This window comes from Myotis nattereri (assembly GCF_964212035.1).
Source record: "Myotis nattereri genome assembly, chromosome: 11".
NCBI classification, from domain to species: Eukaryota; Metazoa; Chordata; class Mammalia; order Chiroptera; family Vespertilionidae; genus Myotis; species Myotis nattereri.
The window spans coordinates 30,453,746-30,478,343 of record NC_138086.1 but is presented as its reverse complement, the minus strand read 5'-3'; the positions used below and the strand labels follow the sequence as shown (position 1 = coordinate 30,478,343).

General features: G+C 43.9%; 1 protein-coding gene across 3 annotated transcripts; it reads left to right on the top strand.

Annotated features, from left to right (window-relative positions):
• Positions 1–1,710: 1,710 nt before the first annotated feature.
• Positions 1,711–20,797, top strand: MKRN1 (makorin ring finger protein 1). Of its 3 annotated transcripts, none has more exons than XM_081102075.1 (8): positions 1,711–2,038; positions 8,670–8,798; positions 15,234–15,460; positions 15,891–16,117; positions 17,001–17,215; positions 17,962–18,072; positions 18,631–18,769; positions 19,252–20,797. In XM_081102075.1, the coding sequence occupies exons 1-8, from the start codon at positions 1,863–1,865 to the stop codon at positions 19,273–19,275; spliced, it is 1,248 nt and encodes a 415-aa protein (XP_080958201.1). In that variant the 5' UTR covers positions 1,711–1,862; the 3' UTR covers positions 19,276–20,797. The 3 variants fall into 3 exon arrangements, with proteins under 3 accessions (XP_080958201.1, XP_080958200.1, XP_080958202.1); XM_081102074.1 differs by having other exon boundaries at positions 19,128–20,797; XM_081102076.1 differs by having other exon boundaries at positions 1,840–2,038; positions 17,962–18,005; positions 19,128–20,797.
• The last annotated feature ends 3,801 nt before the right edge of the window (positions 20,798–24,598 follow it).

Sequence of the window (24,598 nt, the reverse complement as noted above, 5' to 3'; positions counted from 1 at the left end):
CTCATGTCCGCCCACGAGGGCTCTGAGCTGGGTGCCACTGTTCCTGATGAGGGCAACACAACAGTAAAGAGACAAAAAGAGCCCAGAATCTTCAAGAAGATTTCCTAGGATAGAATTGTTTTAGGTGTAAGTGACCCTTTTGCTTAACATAAGAGACACTTTAAGGTGCTTGCTTTCCCCTTCCCCATTAAAACAAACCAAATTTATGACGTGACTAGTAATACCTCACAGATAGACTACCAGAAATACACCAGTAGTCCAACAAAGTTAAATTTACGAACCTGCTGAGGCAGGGGAGGCCATGCAGGAGAGGGAAGGGGGTGCCTCGTGGAAAGGGGCGTTGGGGGCATTGCTTACAGGGTGGAAGCTCATGCTGGGTGATTCTGAGGGAAGAGCAGGCCAGCTCTGCGTTGGGTGCTGTCCTGAGATGGGGCAGTTTAGGAACTGGGCGTCTGGACAATCTTTGGGAGGTGGGAGGGAGGAATGAAGTGGGTCTGGGGAAGTCACTCATAAAAAAGCTGCAATTACTCAAAAGGGACTGTTAGTCCTTCTGCAGCCGTTGGTGTGGCCTTGAGAGAAACATTGTTTTCTGTCCACTTTGTTACTGTCCTGGTTTCAGTTGGGTACATCGTGGTCTGATTATCAGTGGGGTGGATTTTCACTCTCAAGGTAGAGACTAGAGAAAAGCAAATTTAAGGGCTTATGGAAACCTGTCTGTGAAAGCTCAGGATTTATTTTTATTTACTTTTTTAGGACTATTATTTTTCTTTTTTAAATCTTTATTGTTGAAAGTATTACTTACATACGTCCCCTTTTTCCCCCCATTGGCTCCCTCCAGCCCACCCATCCCCCCCGTCCTCCGCCCCAGGCCCTCACCACCCTATTGTCTGTGTCCCTGGGCCATGCATATATGCATACAAGGTCTTTGGTTGATTACCCCACCCTCCCCCTGCCTTCACTCTTGAGATTCCAAACTCTGTTCCATGCTTCCATGTCTTTGGATCCACTCCGTTCATCAGTTCAAGCTGGGATATTTTGGACACCTTTTGTTCATTATCTATTAAGTATCAACTGCGTCGTGAAGCCCAGTGATCAAGGTTTTACAGGGACTCATTTAATTTTCGCAACCATCTTTGGGGTGGGTATTGTAAAAATATTTGTTTAAGCTTATTTTTAGAGATCAGGCAGGAGCACTAAGAGGTAAGTTAACCTGCTCAGAGACAAATTGCTAGGAATAGGAGTTATTGTGTTTATTACTAGGCTCCAGGCACTAAGCTCAGTGGTCCCCACGCTTGTTTTATAATCCTCACAGCAACCTTATGAGGTAGCGCCTATTACCATCCCCTTCCAGAGATGGGACAACTGAGGCTCAGAGAAAACGGGTATCTTTCTAGCCCAGATTCCTACAGCTAGTAATTGGAAGAGCCAGTCAGTGGGAAAGGGAATTTAAGCAGATCTCAAATCCCCGCTCCCTCATCGCCACTCCACGGAACCGGCCTCTGCCAGGAAGTACTCCCTGGGGCCAGCCCCTGGAAATTTGGACTTCGGTTCCCGAAGTGGAGCCTGGGGGCAGTCGGGGGTGGGGCCCACCTGGCGGAGCCCGGGCCCCGCCCCTCTGGGCGGGGCGGCCCGGTCCACCAATCAGAGGGCGCGGGGGGCGGGCCGCGGGCGCTCCGGCTCGGGCCCGCAGTTGGAGCGGCGAGAGCGCTCGGAGACGCGACGCGGTGCCCAGGGGAGCGAGCCAGCGCCTCAATCTCCTTCCTCTCCCTTCCCGTCGCCTCGCCGCCTTCTCCTCCCCGCAGCCGGACCGGAACTATGTGATCCGGAAGTTCCGGTGCCATTGCTGTGTGGGATAAACAGTAATGGCGGAGGCTGCAGCTCCCGGAACAACAGCCAAACCATCAGGAGCAGGAGCGGCAGCGGCGGCGGTGGCAGCGGCCTCCCCCACCCCCATCCCCACAGCCACCTCCCCGTCCGCGGGGGCGGGGGGCGGGGGAGGCGGCGGCGGCGGCGGCTGGACGAAACAGGTCACCTGCAGGTGAGACGTTGCGCGGCCGGCGCTGGTGCAGGGAGGGGGCCGGGGCCGCGGAGGAAGGGCGGGCGGAGGAGCGGGGCGGCCGGCGTCTCGCCGTCCCCGCGGTCGCCGCCGCCTCCCTGTCCGCGCGGCGTCAACCCCCGCCCGCCGCCCTCCCTGCGCCCGGCCGTGCGGCGCGGCGCGCGGAGGGAGAGGTGGGGTGACTCCTCCCTCCTTTCATTGTCGCCGGTCCCACCCGCTGCCGCGGGCCCCGCAGGTGCGGGGAGGGAGAGCTGCGGACCCGGGAGCGCCGCCGCGGGTGCCGGCGAGGTGGCCTGGCTGCCGGGGGGCCGCCGCCGCCGTGTCATCGGATTGTAACGTCTGCTCGCGTCCCCGCCCCGCCCCGCCCGGAGAAGTAGCTTTTGTTATTTCTTTGTATGTTTATCGAGGCTGGCGGTTCTGAGCTTTGTCTGGGAACCGTGTGCCGGGCTGGGCCCGGCCGGGCCGGGCTGGGTCGGCATCCTCCGCCCCCTGAGTTTTACGAGCTGCTGTTCCCCTCCCGGGGCGAAATGTTTCTCTTTTTGAAATCCACGCCTCTCTCCGTTGCAGGGAGTCAGAGACCTGCAGCCCGGAGGAGAGGGTTTGTTTTGGCTTGGTATGTCAGAGGAAAAAGTCTTTTTTTTTCCCTTTTGAGTGGTTAGTGGATGGCTCTTATAGGAACGTGTATACGCATGTTAAAAACTGTCAAGCTGTCAAATATAACATATCTATATATGAAATAAGGTTAGAGCATTTAGTTGGATGTTATGCTTGGGTTTTAAAAATGTGATCAGTAGGAGCAGAAGCTTTCATTTGCAAAAATCCATCCGAAATGCCGGTTTCATCTGGGTGAGATAATTAAGACGCAAAGATATTCCTAATATACAGAACTCACTGTTCTAGCATTAACAGCGAGTTTGAGGCCCTGCCAGTCTTTAACATGATGCAGTTAACGCATAGATGATAAGCTTAATTGCCTTTACTTTGAGTACCAGGATGGGGGAAGCATAGAGGCTGTTTTAGGTAGACCCTAGGAAAGGAATTGAGTGCGGTATCCCCCAAGTGGTAATTTAAGAATTCCCATCCATGTAACTACGTGCTGCAGTTGCTTGATATGTTCTGGTTGAGTCTTGAAAAAAATTAAAGTGCTAGTGTAACTTTATATTCCTGAATTTTCCAGTCATTCGCCTTGCAGCCCCACTCTACATTCATACAATGAACTTAATCTCCCTTGAAGATGTGACCTCTTTAAGGACTTCATCCAGTGCCTCCATTTCCCTCGCCATCTCCAATCTAAATAGGCTCTGAAACCTCTCACCAGCCTGACATACTTAGCCTCCAGGTGATCCTGCTGTGTCTGTAGCGTGAGCCCAACTTGACATCTCTGCACAGAATTCACTGTCACTTCCTGTGCTTCACTTTCCCCGCTGTTAGGTGCTTTTTCCTTTTCTGGTTCTCTTTTTCTAGTTCCTCACCAGTAACATCAGAATTCAGAACACAGCTTACCAACTGATTGTTCTTCTTTGCCTGCATTTAGGATCTTTGAGTTAATGAAATAGCCTGATTGTTCCCAGACCAGCGGTGGTTCTTTGCCCATGAACCAATTGATTTATGTATTAAAGAAATTTACATACCTGAGTAATCTAGTATTTGGGGGGAGAAAACACTACACAGGCTTAGACGTGCGGGGTTTTGTTTTTTATTTTTACATAAACCTGTCAATAGCTTGCTAGACAGTTATCTGAAAAAATGTGCAGATTAGTTGATATGTCTTGGTTGACATTGTTTTCAGTTATTTTAGGTACCAACATGACCTATTTAAAAAAACAAACACTTTATTGAACAGAGGAGTATCATGATATCTTCATTTATTCTAGACTTGAGCTCTGAAAGCAGGGCTATTTCTTCATCCTATTTGTAGGTACCTGACATATTCAGTAACTACTTGAATTGATGTTGTTAAATCCACACCTACAATTATCCACTTCAGTATAGACTAGTAATGTTCCTCTGCTTTCATTAAAAAACAAAACAACAAGAAAACACCATTTGTGAATTAGCAAAGACAAAGGACTTAAATGGAACATATGTATATGTCTTTCTGGGACTACCTCATTCAGTTATTCAGTGAATAAGCATTAGCGCCTACACGAGAGTGTGCTAGATGTTAAAGGGAATGCAGAAATGCACTGTATTATGAATACACTTGATCTTAGCCAAAAGCCCAAGAAGTGATAACACTGTATTATAAATAGTTTCAGTGTATTTGATAGCTAAAACTTCTTTGAGTCCAAGATGTGTTCTAGTGTTTGTGTCCATTTCCCTCTCATTCCTAGGATTTTGGCTTTCTTCACCTCTTAGAGTATAATACTCTTAGAAGTTAGTACTTGTTTGGAGGATGGATGTTTGTTTTTAATTGCTCAGAATCTCTCCAAATTCTATCTTGTGTTTTATTTCTGCAGCTTAAGAAAATCCTAGGTATCTCTTTCTCAAGAAACTGTATTATGCTGCCCCCACCAGGCCGTTAAGTGTGGTTAGTATAGCTTAAAAATGAAGGAAAAATTTCAGAAGGTCTTTAAGTGCTCTGATATCAGTAGGTGAAATTCATTGCTTACAACTCTGGGTTTGAAGGGACGGTATTTGAAGTCCTCCAGCCTAGGGAGATTTAATTTGCTACTGTCACTGTGATTCACCACGGCCCCCAGCTCTCTTCTACAGGGGCATCAGCCGAATTTGAATGGTGTCTTTTAGGAAACAAACCTATTATGTGTATGGGTACCGAGGAGGTAAAAGCAGAATAAAGCATGGTTCTTAACCACCAGGAATTTACAAGCCAGTTTGAGAAATAGGGCACATTAAAATATCAAAGTGAGAAATGTAATAGCAGATTAAGTGATTAAATCTTAAATTAATTAATGATCTGTAATTTTCTATAAATTCCTAAAGAGATTGTTAGATTGTTACGATGCTAGAGGAACTGTGAGCAGGCTAATATATCTTGGTCATGCTTAGGCTTCCAAGAGGTAGGTCGGGATTCTCGTCAATGGTATGTCTTTATTACCTGACAGTGTCTGTTTGGAGTCACAGAATCTTCCAGGTGGAAGGAACTGCAGAAATCTATGGCTCAGAAGTCTTCACCTCAGGGATGGGCAAGCTCAGCCTGGGCAGGGGCATAAGGTGGATTTTAATGGTGTCATTTTTATTGGTTTGGTTTTGGTGAGAAATTCTTGGGAGTGGGTTGCCTTTTGTTGTTATCTGTTATAACTTACACTATCATGCCAGTTGCTTAGACTTACACAGAGATAGGTTGGCAAGAAGGGATTTCACTGTGAGAAATGTCAATAATTCTGGGTATACCAACAGTGTTAGTACCACTGCAAGGCAAAAGGCAAGAACCTAAAACCCAGACCACACATACCAAGTAAATGTGAAATAATGCTTAGTACGTATTTGGCCCTGACTAACTAGGGCTTGTATTCTAGTGTTTCTGTTGATTCTGCAGTATCAGGTGACTTGGTGCCTGCTTGAATTCCTCCAGTGATGCTCATTATGGACCTCAGGAACTTCTATTGCCGGCGGTTCTATTTCTCAGTCCAATCTATTTGTTGACTTATTTTTTACTCTTTTATTTTGAATTCTAGGAAAATTTCCATCCATTATGGATATTAAAAAGTAATATTGGTGTAGGTGTTGCAAAAGTGTGAAGGTAAGGTGTCATGCTGAACATTAAGATGCAGGTATTAGGGAGTTGAGGTCCTTGAAGCAACTGATTGAGGAAACAAGGTTAAGTAAGGTCAGCAGCTGTCAGGTAGTGATTCCTGGATGACTTAATTTGACATAAAGAAGAGCATCATAAACCTAAGTGCAACAGTGCACTGAACAAGACCATGGCAGAATAGGGTTTAAGAACAAACCTGAAATTCCAAGTACTGTGCCTGAGATTTAGGAGCTACTGCCCAGCTTTATCTCTAGGTAGATGTTTTATCAAGCCTTAAAAACACAGGCATCTCTGACATCAAATTGACCCCAAATAAATAGTGAGGGTATAGGCACGCTTGTCTTTCTTAGAATGTAAGAGCAAGTGTTCCCACTGGGGTTGGGACAGAGAGCAATTGTATTCAAACAGTGACACTGTTTCTAAAGAATAACCTATTTTCAACTGTGGATACTTTTATAGAAACTCAAAAGCATGACTACTCCATAGTAGTGATTACAATGTAGTTATTTACTTGCATAGTAGTTTTGTTAAGTTTTAATCACTTCACTTAATGCAGTCAAAAGTTATCTATTGGACCCAGCCAGTATGGCTCAGTGGTTGAATGTCAACCTATGAACCAGAAGGTCACGGTTTGATTCCTGTTGAGGGCACATCCCCAGGTTGCAGGCTCGATCCCCAGTGTGAGGTGTGCAGGAGCAGCTGATCAATGACTCATCACTGATGCTCCTGTCTCTCCCTCTCCCTTCCTGTCTGAAATCAGTAAACATAGATTTTAAAAAATTATCTGTTGCTACAATGTAGCTCAAATTTGGGTGATATGGCTCACAAACAGCTTTAAAGCTTACACAAAGTAGCCCTGTAGCTGAGAGAAAGTTCAAACCCAAGTTTGATTAGGTTAAGTATAATTTTTGTTTTGTTTTTTGCTGGGATAGGTTAAGTATAATTTGACCTACCATGTGCTTTGTTACTGGAGGCCCGGTGCACGGGTGGGGTCGGGTGGGGTCGGGTGGGGTCGGGTGGGGTCGGGTGGGGTCGGGTGGGGTCGGGTGGGGTCGGGTGGGGTCGGGTGGGGTCGGGTGGGGTCGGGTGGTGGTGGTCCTCAGCATGGCCTGTGCCCTTTCGCAGCCCGTGAGCCCTCACTGCTTCTACCACCACCGCTGCACTGGCCAGCCGTGAGCCCGGCTTCTGGCTGAGCAGCGCTCTCCCTGTGGGAGCGCACTGACCACCAGGAGGCAGCTCCTGCATTGAGCGTCTGCCCCTTAGTGGTCAGTGCACATCATATCGACAGATTGGTCTGGCGTTCCACCATAATAATGGTCGCTTAGGCTTTTATATAGATGGATTTGCAGTCCTAGGGCATTTAAGGATCTTAACAACTTCCCACCAGAGTGGTATTCTTTCTTTCCATGTTATCTGCTGTGAAGATCTACTTGCAGGAAATTGTGCTGAATAACCTTCCACATTTTAATTGGGGACAGCCTTAGATAAATGTGAATTTATTTTCTGTGTATCATTCCAAATTAGTGGGCAAAGTGGAATGTGCTTACTGATATTCTACCTACACCCAGGAAATAGGCACTTTTTCCTTTACTCTGTACCAGTGGTGCAAGGTGCATATTTGGGGAGGTGTAGCCTGCCAAAACTAAATCTTCATAACCCTGTTCAAGAGAAAGACTAAAAGAAGAAAAACTAATCCTAATAAGTCAGTGATGGAATGATGGGGTTGGTGTGTTTTTTGGTTCTACTCACTTTTCAGGATTAAAATGAAACCCTTATTGCTTCCCTGATCCACAGTCATTTAGAGAAATGCAGGTTGCTGCTTGCCTTAGCCCCCTCTTAGCCCAGTTATAGATTAGAAGGTCTGGGATAAAGTCTCAAAATGTGCATTTCTAGCAAATCCCCACGTGCTGTTGGCGATGCTGGTCCTGATCCACTTAGCGGCCGCTGAGTCCTGCTCTGACACTGAGAGGGAAACTGCTAGTTCAGTACACGGGCACTCCGCTAAGGCGCAGGGAGATCGTTCTGCTAATCGAGGACATACAATGGTTTGCCTTCTTCCCTACCTTTGCAGCAAATTTTGCTTGTATGGTTACATGTGGCTTTTATTTTTTTTTTTTTTAATATATTTTATTGAGTTTTTACAGAGAGGAAAGGAGAGAGATAGAGAGTTAGAAACATCGATGAGAGAGAAACATCGACCAGCTGCCTCCTGCACACTCCCCACTGGGGATGTGCCCGCAACCCAGGTACATGCCCTTGACCGGAATCGAACCTGGGACCTTTCAGTCCACAGGCCAACACTCTATCCACTGAGCCAAACCGGTTTCGGCACATGTGGCTTTTAAATAATTAAAATAGTTTCTTGAAGTGAAACAAGCAATAGTCTGACCTGGTCCAGTCTTCATTGTTTCTTGCTTTTTTATTTTTTCCTCCATCACCATTTATTCCTCTGTACCCTCTTCCACCTCCACCCATCCCCCCTCCCCAATCACCACACTGTTTCTTGCTTTTAATCTTAGGTTTTTATTTATTTATTTTTTAGCAGATAAAACTGCCACTATGGCTAAAGTTAGTGAAAAACAAGAATGTACCCATTAGGATTATAACTAGAGAACAGTTGTCAGACTTAACCTGGAAAGATAAGATTGACAACATCGAAGTTTAAATTTAAACTTTGTGTCTATAGGCAGCCTCCTGTGGTGCCTTAGTGGATAACTTTATGGTCGTAGTCTAGTTCTACTTTCTTTGTGCATTTTACATGTTTTGTGTAGAATATAATCATGGGTATAGGATTAGTATACAGTACTAGTGTATTGCTGGTGGAATATATTGGTCATGAATTCTTTGAGTATTGGCTCCATCTCGTTTAATCCAGCTGTGTGGTTCCTTGTCTCACAGGTATTTCATGCACGGGGTTTGTAAGGAAGGAGATAACTGTCGCTACTCGCATGACCTCTCTGACAGTCCATACGGTGTGCTGTGCAAGTATTTTCAGCGAGGGTACTGTATTTACGGAGACCGCTGCAGGTAAGAATTTGTTCACCAATCAGTTGTGTTCAGTGGTGGATTTGGAAAAATTAATAAAATTCATAATCCCAATAGCTTTATAATTTCTAGGGTTAAAATAAAGGACTTCTTAGGAATGTTAGTGCAGTGACAGAAATCTCTCACTTGGAAGGAATATTAATACATTTTAAAAAATGAATTTGTGCCGAAACCGGTTTGGCTCAGTGGATAGAGCGTCGGCCTGCGGACTGAAGGGTCCCGGGTTCAATTCCGGTCAAGGGCATGTACCTTGGTTGCGGGCATATCCCCAGTGGGAGATGTGCAGTAGGCAGCTGATTGATGTTTCTCATCGATGATGTTTCTCTCTCATCGATGATGTTTCTAACTCTATCTCTCTCCCTTCCTCTCTGTAAAAAATCAATAAAATATATTTTTTAAAAAACGAATTTGTAATACAATTCTAAGTTTAATTAATGCCCAAGGAGCAACTTCTGCAAACCTAGGGATAGGGAGCGGTGAAAGTATGTTTGTGTATGACATTTCCTTTTTAAACCAAGAATGAGATGCATATTGAACCAAGCGGGACTGCTTTCAATTCTCTATGGTGAGAACTGGTTTCAGTCTCACAGTCATTGGAAAAGTGAGTGTATTAGGTTGCTAGTTATGAGGGTTTGTCATTCCAACCAAACTTCCCTAAACCTGTCCCCATCCCAGCTCCCAAGAATAATTATAAGCTAAGATTTAGGGAAAGTGCTTCAAGAATATCTCTAGCATCTAATTCAGAATGTTAGGGAGCCAAGAGGGATTAATTAATTGAGTAATTTCTGTTTGTTGAATTGGCACCATAATCCTGTTAAGTTGCAATTCAATAATGGTGGGTTCTGCTTCAGAATTGAGTAGAGCTTTCTTTATATTCCCATTTCAGAAAATATCTAGGTGTATGAATGTGTTATTTATTGATGCTACACAAATTATCCCAGAATTTAGCAGATTAAAAACAATTATCAGTTTCTGGGGGTCTGGAATGTGAAGGTGGTTTCCCTGGGTGGTTCTAGCCCAGACTCTTAGATTTATAGTCAAGATTTGGTGCAGGGCTGTCATAATCTGAAGTCTTGGGGGCTGGAGGATCACCTTTCACATGACTACTAAGGGGAGACTAGTTCTCACCACAGGAACCTTTTCTTGGGGCTCCTGTGGTGCCCTCCTCTTGGCGGCTGGCTTTCCCAGAGCAGTGGTGCAAGAGAGCGCAGGACACAGCCACAATGGCTTTATGACCTCGTCTCAGAAGCCCTCACTGTTGCTTCCACTATGTTCTGTTTATTACAAGCGAGTCACTAAGTCCAGCCCGTGTTCAGGAGGAGGTTGGGCTCCACCTTTTGAAGGGCGGAGTATGGTAAGACAGATTGGCAATGTCATAGCTAATTTGAGTGTCCCTATTAGATAAGAATTGTGTCAACTGTTGGGTTCAAATGCTTAGAGTTCAAAAGACTAAGACGTTATTGACGGGTGAGACATTAATGTTAGGTCATCACATATGTTTTATTAGGAAATCTAGCAAGAATAGAGAAAAAAAGGTCCTTTTCATGTGACTGTAGGAGCTTAGAAGTAGAACTCCTGATGTCTGAGAGTAGCAGTCAATAATTTGCTTTAATTTTTTTCATTGCAATATTACTGGAAAGGAAAAAGTGGCACAGTGATACTCTCCTCAGAAAATCCCAGTATGTCCTTAAGTTTTCTTTATAATAAGGCTACAACTCCCTCTTTGGGGAATGATGCTGTTTTGAACTGGATGTAGAGCACTTATAAAGTGAAAGGAGTTAGGGAAACCTATGTACTAGGGTTCTGCCTGAAAGGGGAGTTGGGTGATATCCTTGGGGCAGGCTGATGAGGGTGATTATTACAAGCTGGATTATAGACAGGCAAGGAGGGAATCCTGGGGAGGGTCTGGTTCCATGACTGCTTGTTTTTTTGTTAAAATTATGCTTAGGGACTTAAATCTACTTTCACTTTTACTCTCTAGGGATCTTTTTATACAACTTCACCAATGCCCAGGGATTTAAAATAATTAACTCCTCATCCAGGGGATAGTTTATAGTGAAAGATAGTATTCTAGTTCCAGCAGTTCAGAAGTGGTACCACATCAGTGTTTCATAGTGGTGGTGCTGTCATCTAGTGAGGCCAGGTCATCATTGTTCCTGAACACACCCCCTGGAGAAAGAGGCAGTATTGCCTTGGTTGACAACTGCTTTGGAAGGGTTTTGCCCTCTGGACCTATTAAATCTCATACATTAAAATTTTTACAGGCAGACATCAGACCGTGGAGTGATTGGGAGTAGCGGGTCGCAAGCCAATCTAGAGAAAAGTCTCTCTTGCTTAGAACGAGGGGAAACGTTGATAAAATGTCCTTAGGTAGAAATTGATTGTATGTATCAGAGTTTTTGCAGAAGGTGAACGAAAAGTTCATACTTGTTTCAGTTTTAGCTTAGCTTTAATTCATCACTGAACACTGTGACTAAAAAGATCAGTGGTTCTGTGATAATCCATGAAATAATAACTATAACAAAACTACTGTCACAGACTGTGAATCTAATAGATGTGAGAATCCTCTTAAGCAGGGGTTGGCATACTCGCTCCACGGGGCAAGAGAAGAAATATTTCTGGCTCTGCAGGCCATAAGGGTCTTTTTTTTTTTTTTTTTTTTTTTTTAATATTTTTATTGATTTTTTTACAGAGAGGAAGGGAGAGAGATAGAGAGTTAGAAACATCGATGAGCGAGAACATCGATCAGCTGCCTCCTGCACATCTCCCACTGGGAGATGTGCCCGCAACCCAGGTACATGCCCTTGACCGGAATCGAACCTGGGACCTTCCAGTCCGCAGGCCGACGCTCTATCCACTGAGCCAAACCGGTTTCAGCAAGGGTCTTTTGTAGCACAAAAGCAGCCATGGATAGTACATATAAGCTGATATATTAGATAGGAGTAGAGTGAAACTTTAGTTTGAGATACTGAATTTGAATTTCATATAATCTTGTGTGCCATCAAATGGTATTTTTTTTAAAATATATTTTATTGATTTTTTTACAGAGAGGAAGGGAGAGAGATAGAGAGTTAGAAACATCGATGAGAGAGAAACATCGATCAACTGCCTCCTGCACATCTCCCACTGGGGATATGCCCGCAACCCAGGTACATGCCCTTGACCGGAATCGAACCTGGGACCTTTCAGTCCGCAGGCCGACGCTCTATCCACTGAGCCAAACCGGTTTCGGCCAAATGGTATTTTTTTCAACCACTTAAAGATGTTTTGACCATTGTTAGCGCTGGTTGGATTTGGCCTGAGGGCCTAGTTGGCCATCTCTGCTCTTAAGGAGGTCCATGGTTCACCAAACCACTTTTTAAATTACATTTATTGTGGTGGCATTGGTTAATAACAAGTTTCAGGGGTACACTCTTATAATACATCCTCTGTAAATTATACTGTGTGCTCAATACCAGTCTGATCTCCTCCATCACCTTATATTTGACCCTTGAAACTTTTTGGTAAACACCTTTCAGAATTGTAAGTCTTGGCTTTTACTCTTTTTTTCTTGCTTTGTCTTTACAAATCTTTACTTGGAAACACATTTTATATAGATCTACACTGCACTAAGGGAATAACTTTGCCTAAATAGGTAGACTTGAGAACATATTTTTGTTGTTGTTGTTTAGAACATATGTTTTTTAGTGTCTTAGTCTAAATTTAAATACTGTATTTTCTCCTCAATGTAATCTCTTAGAATAAAGTTGTTTTTGTTTGTTATACATTTCTTTTCCTGAGGAACTTTTAATTTAAAAGGTTAATGTTCAAAATAAATTTTCATTTAATAGTAGGGACCTCGTTTTATTCACATTTGACTTCCCAGTAGATGGTACTGTTCTTGACGTATGGTGCATGGCTATAACCAGGTGTTGATAAAAAAAGAAAAAAGTAACCCAGTATATTTCTCAAATTTTTAGTCTGTTTTTTTTTCCTTTTTAGTCTGTTCTTAAAACATTCTTCTCTATACCCATAGAAAATTGTAGAATATTAGAAAGCAAGAAAATTTATGTACAGATGTGAACTTTCTAGGAAATATTCTGTGCTTTGAAAAACTTACCATACTTTGTTGATTCATTGATAAATTTGCCTTAAAACCAAAATGCACTTCTTTCAAAAGTTATATTTGCAATTGGATAAGCTATTAAGTGTCTAATGATTTTTGAAGTCATTTACCCTGAAATCCTTAAAATGAATATGTTAAAGGAGAAAGAACTAAAATATGGGTGTCATATTAATATATATATTGATTTCAGAGAAGAAGGGAGAGAGAGATAGAAACATCAGTGATCAGAGTCAGAGAATCATTGATCGGCTGCCTCCTGCACGGCCCTTACTGGGGATCAAGCCTGCAACCTGGGCAGTGCCCTGACCAGGAATCGAACTATGATCTTGTGGTTCATAGGGTAATGCTCAATCACTGAGCAAAACTGGTTGGGCTATGCATCTTTTTTTATTAAAAATTTCAAATTTGATTTTAGAGAAAGAGAAGCTGATTTGATGTTTTATGTATTTATGCCTTTATTGGTAGATTCTTTTTTTTTTTTTTTTTTTTTTTTTTTTTAATATATTTTATTGATTTTTTACAGAGAGGAAGGGAGAGGGATAGAGAGTTAGAAACATCGATGAGAGAGAAACATCGATCAGCTGCCTCCTGCACATCCCCCACCGGGGATGTGCCCGCAACCCAGGTACATGCCCTTGACCGGAATCGAACCCGGGACCTCTCAGTCCGCAGGCTGACGCTCTATCCACTGAGCCAAACCGGTTTCGGCTATTGGTAGATTCTTGTATGTGTCCTGACTGGAGATTAAACCCACAACCTTGGTGTATGGGGATGGCACTCTAACCAACTGAGCTACCTGGCTAAGGCTATTTCTGGATCTTGACATTTAATTCCTAAAGCCCTGAAGCCTTTCTCTCTGGAGGGGGCATTTTAAATTAAAGCCTATCTTCTTTACAAAGCCCAGGTCCTCTTCTAACTTGAAGGCTGTGAAAATAAATAAAATGTTTTTCTGCTATCCCCTTTCAAGTCAGGGAATTAATCTGAAAAGTGAGGATTTGGGGCTAGATTTCCGAGGTTTCCTGTGGTTTTTAAACTAAACCAGAGCAGTGCTTCTGATAGTGAAAATGTGCTATGTATAGCTCTGGAACACTTGAAAAAGTGGCTACTGCACAGGCCAAGGAACTGAGTTCTAAATTTCATTTAAGAATAAATAGCTAGCCCTAACTGGTTTGGCTCAGTGGGTAGAGCATCGGCCTGCGGACCTAAGGGTCCCAGGCTCGATTCCGGTCAAGGGCATGTACCTTGGTTGCAGGCACATCCCCAGTAGGGGGTGTGCAGGAGGCAGCTGACCGATGTTTCTCATCGATGTTTCTAACTCTCTATCCCTCTCCTTTCCTCTCTAAAAAAATCGATAAAATATATTTTTTTAAAAAAGAAAAGAATAAGTAGCTAGTCCAGGCCGGTTTGGCTCAGTGGAGAGCGTCAGCCTGCAGACCGAAGGGTCGTGAGTTTGATTCCGGTTAAGGCCACATACCTCGGTTGCAGGTTCCTCCCTGGCTGGGGCCCTGGTTTGGGCACATGCAGGAGGCAACCTATCGATGTTTCTCTGTCTCCCTCTCTCTTCCACTCTCTAAAAATCAATGGGAAAATATCCTCAGGTGAGGATTACCAAAAATAAAATAAAATACTAAAAAAAGGGGGGGGGGAATAAGTAGCTAGATTTGGCCAATGGTTGCCATTTTGTGAAAAGTAGCTTACGATTTACATGAGACCTAGCATACCACTTATTTGACCATTTCATCGTCTATGTCACCTCTAAAATGATGAAAGAATACTTCCTTCATGCTTTTTGAGGAGGCAGTAAGATGATAAAAGCATATTCATGATAGTTCCTTCCTGTCAGTGCTCAGTTTGCATGATTGCAGGCTATGGAATAAAATGCATTGGCTTTTGTAGCTGATAGCAGGAAACTCAAAATGATTTGTACTACAAAGCAAAGTAGGAATATGAAGGTAACAGTTTGGATTTTAGTAATGGGAACATTTAAATTTATTTTTTGGTAAAATGTGTTCCATATTTCCACTTGTTGAATTTGAGTGTCAGCCTTGCTTTGAATCTCTGTTTTGGCCACACAGTCCAATGTTGTCTGTCCCTTGTCTGTGACCTTGTTCCGCAAGTGTGGTCCCTGGGCCAGCAATGTGAGCATCACGTGGGTACAGAATAGGTGTCTGCCTTCGAACAATTTCCCAGATGATTCATGTGCATAGCAGTTTACAAAGAACCCAAGGACGGATCAGGGAATAGAAATCCTATCTAGAGGGTTCTGCTTAGACTGCGACTACTGACTTTTAATTTTTTTTTTTTTTTTTTAGATACGAACATAGCAAACCATTGAAACAGGAAGAAGCAACTGCTACAGATCTAACTGCAAAACCATCCCTTGCTGCTTCCTCAAGCCTCTCACCAGTAGTTGGACCGATTGTTGAAATGAGTACAGGCGAGGCTGAGTCAAATTCAAACTTTGCAACTGTAGGAGCAGGTTCAGAAGACTGGGTGAATGCCATTGAGTTTGTTCCTGGGCAGCCCTACTGTGGCCGTAGTGAGTATTTTGAAGAATAAAAACAAGTCAGAGGGCTAGATAGTAGTGCATCAATTAACTGAGTTTTCACAACCTTCTGGTTGCCCGCCTTCATGTGCAGCCTAATTGTGATAGTCTAAATGAGTTACCTGAAACTGACAGATGGAGTGAAAGTAAGTGAATCCCCTTAGTATTGAATTTAGAATGTTGAAAAACTGAAGCCTCCCTTTATCAGTACAGTTGCACAAGAGATACATAAAGAGCTCCCCACCCCCCTTTTACCAGCCTAATCTCGGAAATACCAGCATTAGGAAAAAATTCATTCCTTCCAAGAGTAAGAAAATTAGTTCAGTAAACTGTTCTGGAGTTCAATGAAAGTTCTTTTCAGTTAGGCTCTCGGTTTATCTGCCTGATCCATGTTGGACCTTTACCACTCTCCTAAACATTTCAGCTGCCCCTTCTTGCACTGAAGCACCCCTGCAGGGCTCAGGGACCAAGGAAGAGCCAGAGAAGGAGCCAGCGGCCGTGGACACGAAGAAGCAGCTCTGTCCCTATGCAGCGGTGGGAGAGTGCCGCTACGGGGAGAACTGCGTGTATCTCCACGGAGACTCCTGTGACATGTGCGGGCTGCAGGTCCTACACCCAGTGGACGCAGCCCAGAGATCACAGCACATAAAAGTAAGTTTTTAGGATGACATAATGTTAATAGGTATGGGGACTATATTTTTCTTTTCACAGCATTGCCCGTTTGTTTGGTTCATTTCAGAGAAACTTTTGGTGAATTGAAATACTGGTCAGTAGGGATATTTTCCTTCTTGGGCTTTTTGGATGCTTTATCAAGAAATAAGGCCCTCACACTAAGAGATTTTTTTCTCTAGAGAGAGAAAGGCGAGGGAGAGAGAATACGAACCACTGATGTGAAAGGGAACATCAGGCTGCCTCCTGCATGCTCCTCCACCCCCCAAACTGGGAAACTGGGGATGGAGATGGCAACCTGGGTGTGTGCCCTGACTGGGTATCAAACTGGTGACCTGACAGTCCATCCAACTGAGCCACACTGGCCAGGGCTAATTGTACACTTTAAATGAGTGAATTACCTGGTATGTGAATTATATCTCAGTAAAGCTGTTTTTTTATGTGCAAATTATGTGCCTGGCACATAATTGCCACCTAATAAATGCTAGTTTCATTCACCCTGTTTTCTGACGGATTATAAATTAGGGCCTTAATCCCAATTGCATTTTCCAGCTAGAAATGAGAAAGTCAACAAACTTAGCATGCAAACGGTCTTTAATGAAGATTACAGGGGTTGGCCTGCAGGATTGAGAAAATTGTATAATTTTTCAGTTCCTGAAGTTAAGTCCTTATTGTGTGACTTTTGTGGTAATGTCAAGTCCCAAAATGTCAGTGTACCTGTACTTGTGAACGAACAAAGCTGCTGTCAGATTGGGAACACTGACTCTTCAGCTGACGCTGGGTCTCTGAACACGAGTCATAACTGTCCGGTGAAGTCTCGCATTGTCCAGTGACTTGCTTACACTTCTCTCTCCACTTTCTCCAGTCTTGCATTGAGGCCCATGAGAAGGACATGGAGCTCTCGTTTGCCATCCAGCGCAGTAAGGACAAAGTGTGTGGGATCTGCATGGAGGTGGTCTACGAGAAAGCCAACCCTGGTGAGCGCCGCTTCGGGATCCTCTCCAACTGCAGCCACACCTACTGTCTCAAGTGTATTCGCAAGTGGAGGAGTGCTAAGCAATTTGAGAGCAAGATCATAAAGTGAGACTCCTCCCCAATCTTCGTTTGTGCTTTCTATTTTGGGGAAGAATTTAGTGTCTTGTGCCAGCTTTCAAGCAGACGGACCGCATTTAAATGCATGCATTTTATCTTGAAACGGGGGTATTCTTTGAATTGGGGTTTCTTGTTTGTATTTCAGCTAGCTTATAGGTTAGGTTAGTTGGTATATTTACTTTTGTTTGAATGAGGGAACCCTATGTAACAGTTAGTAGAAGCTTTTTCTGAGGAGATTGTTTAACGGATTAGCCCCGTTAGGCTCAGTGAACAAGCTTACCTAGCTCTGAATGTATGTTTCCTGACGTTTTACATTTGCCACTTTCCTATTTCATCCATTAAGCTAGCCAATAATCCACCATCCTTTAAAGATTGTTCTCATAACTGAACAAAAACAACATAACTTAAACAGAGCAAAGTTACAAGAAATAAATCTATTTAAACGAAAGAAAAAGGAGTCTGTGTGAAATGTCTTCTTTTGTTGCTTATTTTAACCTAAGTTCTATTTTTTTTTTTTAAATGAACTGGCTAGCCAGTAAGCTGAATTTATAAAGGAGCTTGTCTTGCCTCAAAGGAAATGGTCAGTTGTGTGACAATGTTGGGAGCACTTTCAGGAGATGCCCACTGACTTGTAGTTTAAGTCTATAAATCTGGAGGTGACACACCAGGGTGTGTCCTTGAAGAGTGGGCCTGTGAAGGGGAATTTGCACTGCAGCCTGTTCATTGTTTCCCAGGTCCTGCCCAGAATGCCGAATCACATCTAACTTTGTCATTCCAAGTGAGTACTGGGTGGAGGAGAAAGAAGAGAAGCAGAAACTCATTCAGAAATACAAGGAGGCAATGAGGTATGAGCACTGCAGCCTTTTTCTTCAGTCAAGATCCCAGCGGAGCTTGGGTTCACTTTGAAAAGAACAGGCTGCGTTATATACTCCTACCTCCTTCCTACCCTTCCTTTTACTTCCCAGGACAGTTTATTCTGTCATCCCCGGTAACACCCATTACGTGTCTTGCCATAGCGCAGTCCTTGGGGTGTGTGCCAAGGGAACATGTTACAGTGAAGTCTGTGCTTTTGTAACTAAAGCCCCATGACTAGGGCCCCATCTTTCTCAATCCATGTTATACTTGTCCTATGCTCTTAGGGTGGTGGGGTGCTTTCTAGAAGGTTTTCTCTCTGCTGGATCTGCCATGGTAGAGCTGTTAGATTCTAGTTAGACTTTGACAGAGTATCTGTTTCTAGCTAGTGTTTCATGCATTAGCACACACACCTTTAAGAGCGCACCTTGGGGAGGGCCATAAACTGACATACTGGTTCTATCCCTAGCTGTTTAGAGAAATCCTGGATGCTACTTGCATACAGACCTGAAATCCACCGTGAATAAGGGTTGCGATATTTTCCTTTCCAGCAACAAGGCGTGCAGGTATTTTGATGAAGGACGTGGGAGCTGCCCATTTGGAGGGAACTGTTTTTACAAGCATGCGTACCCTGATGGCCGTAGAGAGGAGCCACAGAGACAGAAAGTGGGAACATCAAGCAGATACCGGGTAATTCTCACTTTTTTTAAAGAAGGGAAAATCCCACCATCTCAGTGAGTCCTGCACAGATTGGGGTAGGGGAAGGAGAAAGTTAACACTCAGGTCTGGGAGCAAAACTAGAGTATGAAAGCAGGAAACCAACCTCAGGAGACGGGGAGGGGCATGAGAGGAAGAGCTAGAACACTTAAAACTCTAGTCTAAACCTGTGCATCATGTAGCCAGAGGGGAGGAACTGGTAAAATGGAACCCTAAATGAGAAGTCGGGTTCGCCATGCCCCCTGGTGTGCTGGACGCTTTGCCTTAGAAAGGAGAGAATAGAAGATACCACTCGACAGTGCCACCCCTATCATGGCCTTGTTTTTTACAGGCCCAACGAAGGAACCACTTCTGGGAGCTCATTGAGGAAAGAGAGAACAGCAACCCCTTTGACGATGAAGAAGAGGTTGTCACCTTTGAGCTGGGCGAGATGTTGCTTATGCTTTTGGCTGCAGGTGGGGACGACGACGACGAGCTGACAGACTCTGAAGACGAGTGGGACTTGTTTCACGATGAGCTGGAAGACTTTTATGACTTGGACCTATAGCAGCTTTGCGTGGCGTGGGAACTGGTCTGCTGAGCCCAGACAGTGGCTGTCCCCTGTGGTGGTGTGGCAGTGCCCGTGTCTCCTAGGCAGGCCTAGCAACTCCAGGTGCTGTCGTAATACTTCGTACCCAGGGCCTGTCTTCTTACTCCCTCACCTTTCCCCAAGGAGTATGTTGTTTCCTCTGGTTAAAAAGTTACAAAAATAAACCTTAAAGTTAGTTTTTTGTAACACGAACTTAACTGTCAGACAGTTAGTGTAGGTTTGTTGCGTCATCTGTTTTCAACCAGATTCACACAGTTGGAGGGTGTTCATGGACGTGCTGCACTCATTCTAAGGACCCAGGTTCAAAAGCCACAGCCTTGGCCCTTCTCGGGGGGTCCAAGAAGAGGTGATGGGTGAAGGATCTGAACTGTGGCAAGTAGCCTGTGCTACAGACCTAGAGGCGGATACTTGAGGTTTCTGCTAAAATCTGCACATCTGTGTTTTTATATGTTCCCTACCCCACAATCCCTACCCTGTGCACTTGTTCTGTGGTTTTGGTCTCTTGATAATTGCACACAAGTAATGACTACTGGATAACAATAAGCAGGTGCGAATGTGTGGAAATTTTTACTGTTCAGTATGACAGGAAGATTCTAAAAGAATGATTTACTGGCATAAAAGAAATGCAGAATTGAGGTTGACTCCCAAGAGCTGGTAGATTGGCGTGTGTGAGTGCGAGTGTGTGGTCAGCCTCGTTCCCTGCCGAGGTGCAGTGTTCTTAGCCTTCGTGGAAAACCTTGGCTTAGTGATTCAGCCTCGTGTGGTAACTAGATCTTACAGGACAAAGCGGTGTGTTGGTAGCCGCTACTAGAGCAGTGCTAGCTTTGTCTGTCTATATGGATAAATGGGCTTAGCCATAGAGGGTAAAACTATCTGGTTATCCCATATCTTAACACAAAACGGGGTTGTGGACACACAGTTGTATTTAATGCTTAATGATCTCTTACCCTCTCCAGTTCAGGCACCTTTTGGCAAACCTTTGTCCTCGTTTGAGGGGTTTTGTTGTGAGGTTTTTGTGTTTTTGTGGGTATGTGCCTCATTCCATCCCTGTACTTTGCAGGTAGACAGATGTGATTCAAAACTGTGTTCTAAGGTGTTTCTTGTAGTGGAGTCATTGGTTTGCAGTAATAAGTTATTCTTTCCCACTCAAGGGGGGTGGGGCTGGGTTGGTAATTCACAAGACAAGCTAAATTGTTAGAATTCCTTGATTGAAAATTTTAGCTTGAATTTTGTTGCTGTTTCCTGAAAATAACTTGGAGATGCTCCTGAGTTGTCCCATCGACTGCTTTTGATTCCTTGGATCCTACCCATTCTTTCACTTTAAGAAAAACAAGTCATTGTTACAGAGGTCTCTGTATTTTACAGCTGCCCTTTTGTAAGAAGCACTTTCCCAAATAAAACAATAAAAAACCCTAAGTTGTCTTTCTGTCTTGTGTAATGAGCTGGTTGAAATACTGTTTTTCTTTCACTGACTCTTTGATCAGTTCATCAGTGAGTCAAATTTCTGTGGATACAGTGACATCTTTCCTAAGACATCTAGCCCGCTGAGAAATGTGTGAGAGGGGAACCTTGCCAACAGGATCATCAAACTAGTCTGTATTTTAGAATTTGTAAGATTAGCTATTAGGCCACCACAGGCACTGCCATACGTGAACCTGCCTCATACCTGCAAAGAACAGGTAGGTACCGTTCTCTGCCTAATTCTATTATGAAATTTTATTATTAAAATACCTTTTTGGCATTTCTAGTTTTGATGTCTATTTAAGAATTTATGCTATTGAAAATGTTTCCACATGTAGGAGTTGTGTATATTGGCTTATTGTAGCCATAGTAACAGCTTGTGGACCCCCCAAGTAGCCTTTGTGAGCTCACAGACCAGCTGCTCCCCACCCAGAAATGCCAGGCATCCACCCTAAGCTGCTGCTCAGGCTGGGGGCCACATGCCCCCAGGGATGCTGCGAGCCTGAGGCATGAGTGGAGGGGGAGAGACTTCTGCTTTTTGGTGTCCAGAAAGCATGGGAGAGATTCCGCAGGAGCCACCCTGTGAGCATACCTGAGTCTGGGGAGAAGGGTATAGGCGTGATGAGAGTTGCTGGCCTTTCCGTAGGTTTGTTTGGAGCAGCTCCTTTGTGTCTTAGAAGAGGCAGTCGAAGCTCATGTTTTAGCGAATTCATAATGGCTGTCACTTCAGTGTGGTTGCCAATTGCAAAAAGGGTTGGGGGACCAACAGTGATGGGTGGAACGTCAAACTTTCTCATTTGCACAAATTAACAATCTCAACCTCTTTCCTGCCACCACAAGATAAGTTATGCTTACCTCTGTGACTAACTCCTGTGGACACATTATTTAGAAGGTTGGAGGAAAAGGTAAAGCAAATCCTTGCTGAAGATTTGGGGGAGGAAGGTATTAATGCCAGAAAGGGGACCTGGCCCTTTGAAGGTCTGCCTAGAGCCAGCTGGCAGTGTGTGGGTTCTTGACTTTGTGCAGGAAAAATTTCACAGCATAAGTCCAGGTGACTAATGGGGGAACATTTATTAAAGCTGGGGTCATAAAACAAGGAAGGGCTTAGCGTAGAAGAAGCAACAGGAGAGCCTAGGCTGGGCTGCCCCAGCTCTCTGGGAAGTCAGAGAAAAGGGGGCCTTGAGATCAGATTCAGGAGTTGGCCAGGGACAAGCTGCCGCTGCCCCGTGGCTCCCCTAGTTGCAAGCCTTGCGGGGTCTAGGGTTTAGGAGTTGCATGCCTTTGGGGGAAGTAAGAAGGGGAATGGTGAGTGCTGCTTCCCAGAAGGAGAGCATGTGCTGGGTCCTTTGTCCTGAGGCTTTGGGGGCTTTTTCTCTCCCTGGCTGGGGGAGGGCCCAAGGGAGAGGCTTTCAGCAGAATAATCAGTTTTCTGGGTGTGGTCCTCCAGGGCCAGGTCTTCACTGATTGGTCAGTGTCAGGGCAGGGGGTCCTCAGTCATTGATGCTGGTCCTGGTGTTGCACACCTGGTTTTGCTGCTTTTCTGGATCTGGAGCTGAAATACAACTGAGGCCTAGATAGTATTTCTAGGGAGGTGACCCATGTCTGCTGTAAATTGCTGTCAGTTTGTTCCCTCTCTGCCTCAGCTTCCCTGTTCCACCTGCCCTGGCTCACTGGCCTGTCAGTCTGATGCTGGTAAAGGTGTCTGTAGCATCGCTTCGTGCCGTTCACCGGATTTCCAAATCTGCTTTCGGAGGGCACCGTGTAGTCCAGCCGTGGGCAAACCACGGCCCCCGGGCCGGATCCGCCCGTTTGAAATGAATAAAACTAAAAAAATAAAAAGACCGTACCCTTTTATGTAATGATGTTTACTTTGAATTTATATTAGTTCACACAAACACTCCACCCATGCATTTGTTCCGGCCCTCCGGTCCAGTTTAAGAACCCACTGTGGCCCTCGAGTCAAAAAGTTTGCCCACCCCTGGGTAGTTGCAGAGCCCATCGAACTTCCTTAGGCTGGTGAAATGTGAACAGAATTGATGCAAATTTTAAGAGCCAGCTCATGACTTTCCCTCACTCTCCCCATTTCCCTGGCAATCGACCATTTCTGAGAAGGTGGCCTGGGTGCAGTGGGGTGAGGGGTAGAGCAGGACACTCAGCTGACCAGAGCGACATAGGACCTGAGCATGAAATAAACCCTGGGGTGAAAGGCCGCTGAGATTTGGAATCTTTGTTGTCACAGTCTAACATGCTATCCCGTGTTGAAACCATCTGCTGAAAGATTTTTTTTTTTTAATAAGGAAATCTAAATATTTGAAATACTCATTTTAATGTTTTTAGGCGCCTCTAGATAAGTAAATTGTAAGGTGTTTGAGTGAATCATTAAACTAGTTTGAAATCACTCCGTGGTATATAGATGTTAGTAGGAAAAACATTACAAATTTATTTGCTTTTTGGCCTACTCTTAGGCATTAATTATTACTACTGAAAATGTGTATTTTTTTAGAAGGAAACTTTGTGCAATAGTTAAGTAAGTCAGTAGCACTTATTTAAATTGTTGTAAATAAGGAAGCTAGAGGTTAAGTCTTTTCTTTTTTTTTTTTGGTTAATCCTCACCCAAAGATATTTTTCCATTGATTTTTTTAGAGAGTGGAAGGGAGAGGGAAAGACAGAGAGAAACATCGATGTGAGAGAGACACATCTGATTGGTTGCCTCCTGCATACATTCCAATCAGTGCCAGGGAACCTGCAACCGAGGTATGAGCCCTTGACCGGAATCGAACCCAGGACCCTTCAGTCCATGGGCTTATGCTCTTTCCACTGAACCAAACCAGCTAGGGCTAGAGCAGTGATGGCGAACCTTTTGAGCTCTGCGTGTCAGCATTTTGAAGAACCCTAACTTAACTCTGGTGCCGTGTCACATAGAAATTTTTTGATATTTGCAACCATAGTAAAACAAAGACTTATATTTTTGATATTTATTTTATATATTTAAATGCCATTTAACAAAGAAAAATCAACCAAAAAATGAGTTCGCGTGTCACCTCTGACACGCGTGTCATAGGTTCGCCATCACTGGGCTAGAGGCTGTTTCTAAATGGCCCTCAAAATAAATCTCTTAGAGGCAGTGTGAGGGTTTCCAGGCCTTCAGCAGCAAAGGGATTTACCTCTAAGTGGGAAAAGGATTTTAAAAATATTTAAACAGTAAATCCTTTGTGATTTATATCTGAAGTGATTAACACAGTATTACTGTCTCCAAAGGTGGCAGCTTTATTACTTCCACAGTGTCTAGGACTTACTTCACAAACATTCAAACAGCCTTACTTTTTAGATTTTGACAAGGTGCTTACTAGTATTTCTTTGTATTGTGTGACAGGAGGAGATCTCATGCTGATAATAGAAAATACCGGAGGTCTTACCAGGTCTCTCTGTTGCTGCTTCCTTGCAGTGCATAGAAGAGATACATACCGTGTGGTACCTGAACAAATAAATATTTTTTAGGTTCAACTGATGCACTTAATTTTCTTTTAATCAGAAGCTTATTCCCCTTAGTAAATACTTAGACATTGACTTCTACAAGGCTGTATCAACGCCTGTCTTTGTTAACTGGAGAAGTAATCTAAAATGTAAAACTGAATTAGTAAGACAAGAATTTAAGGAAGACCCAATTCTGATGAGAAATTTGTCCCCCCCCCCTTTCTTTTTTATTTATTTATTTATTTATTTAAAAATATATTTTATTGATTTTTTTTTTT

Bases quoted from the DNA above. Each gene is read 5' to 3' on its own strand.
- MKRN1 (XM_081102074.1), top strand. From the start codon at position 1,863: ATGGCGGAGGCTGCAGCTCCCGGAACAACAGCCAAACCATCAGGAGCA. The intron at 8,799-15,233 runs GTAAGAATTTGT...TTTTTTTTTTAG, and splicing joins ATTTACGGAGACCGCTGCAG to ATACGAACATAGCAAACCAT. The intron at 15,461-15,890 runs GTGAGTATTTTG...TAAACATTTCAG, and splicing joins GCAGCCCTACTGTGGCCGTA to CTGCCCCTTCTTGCACTGAA.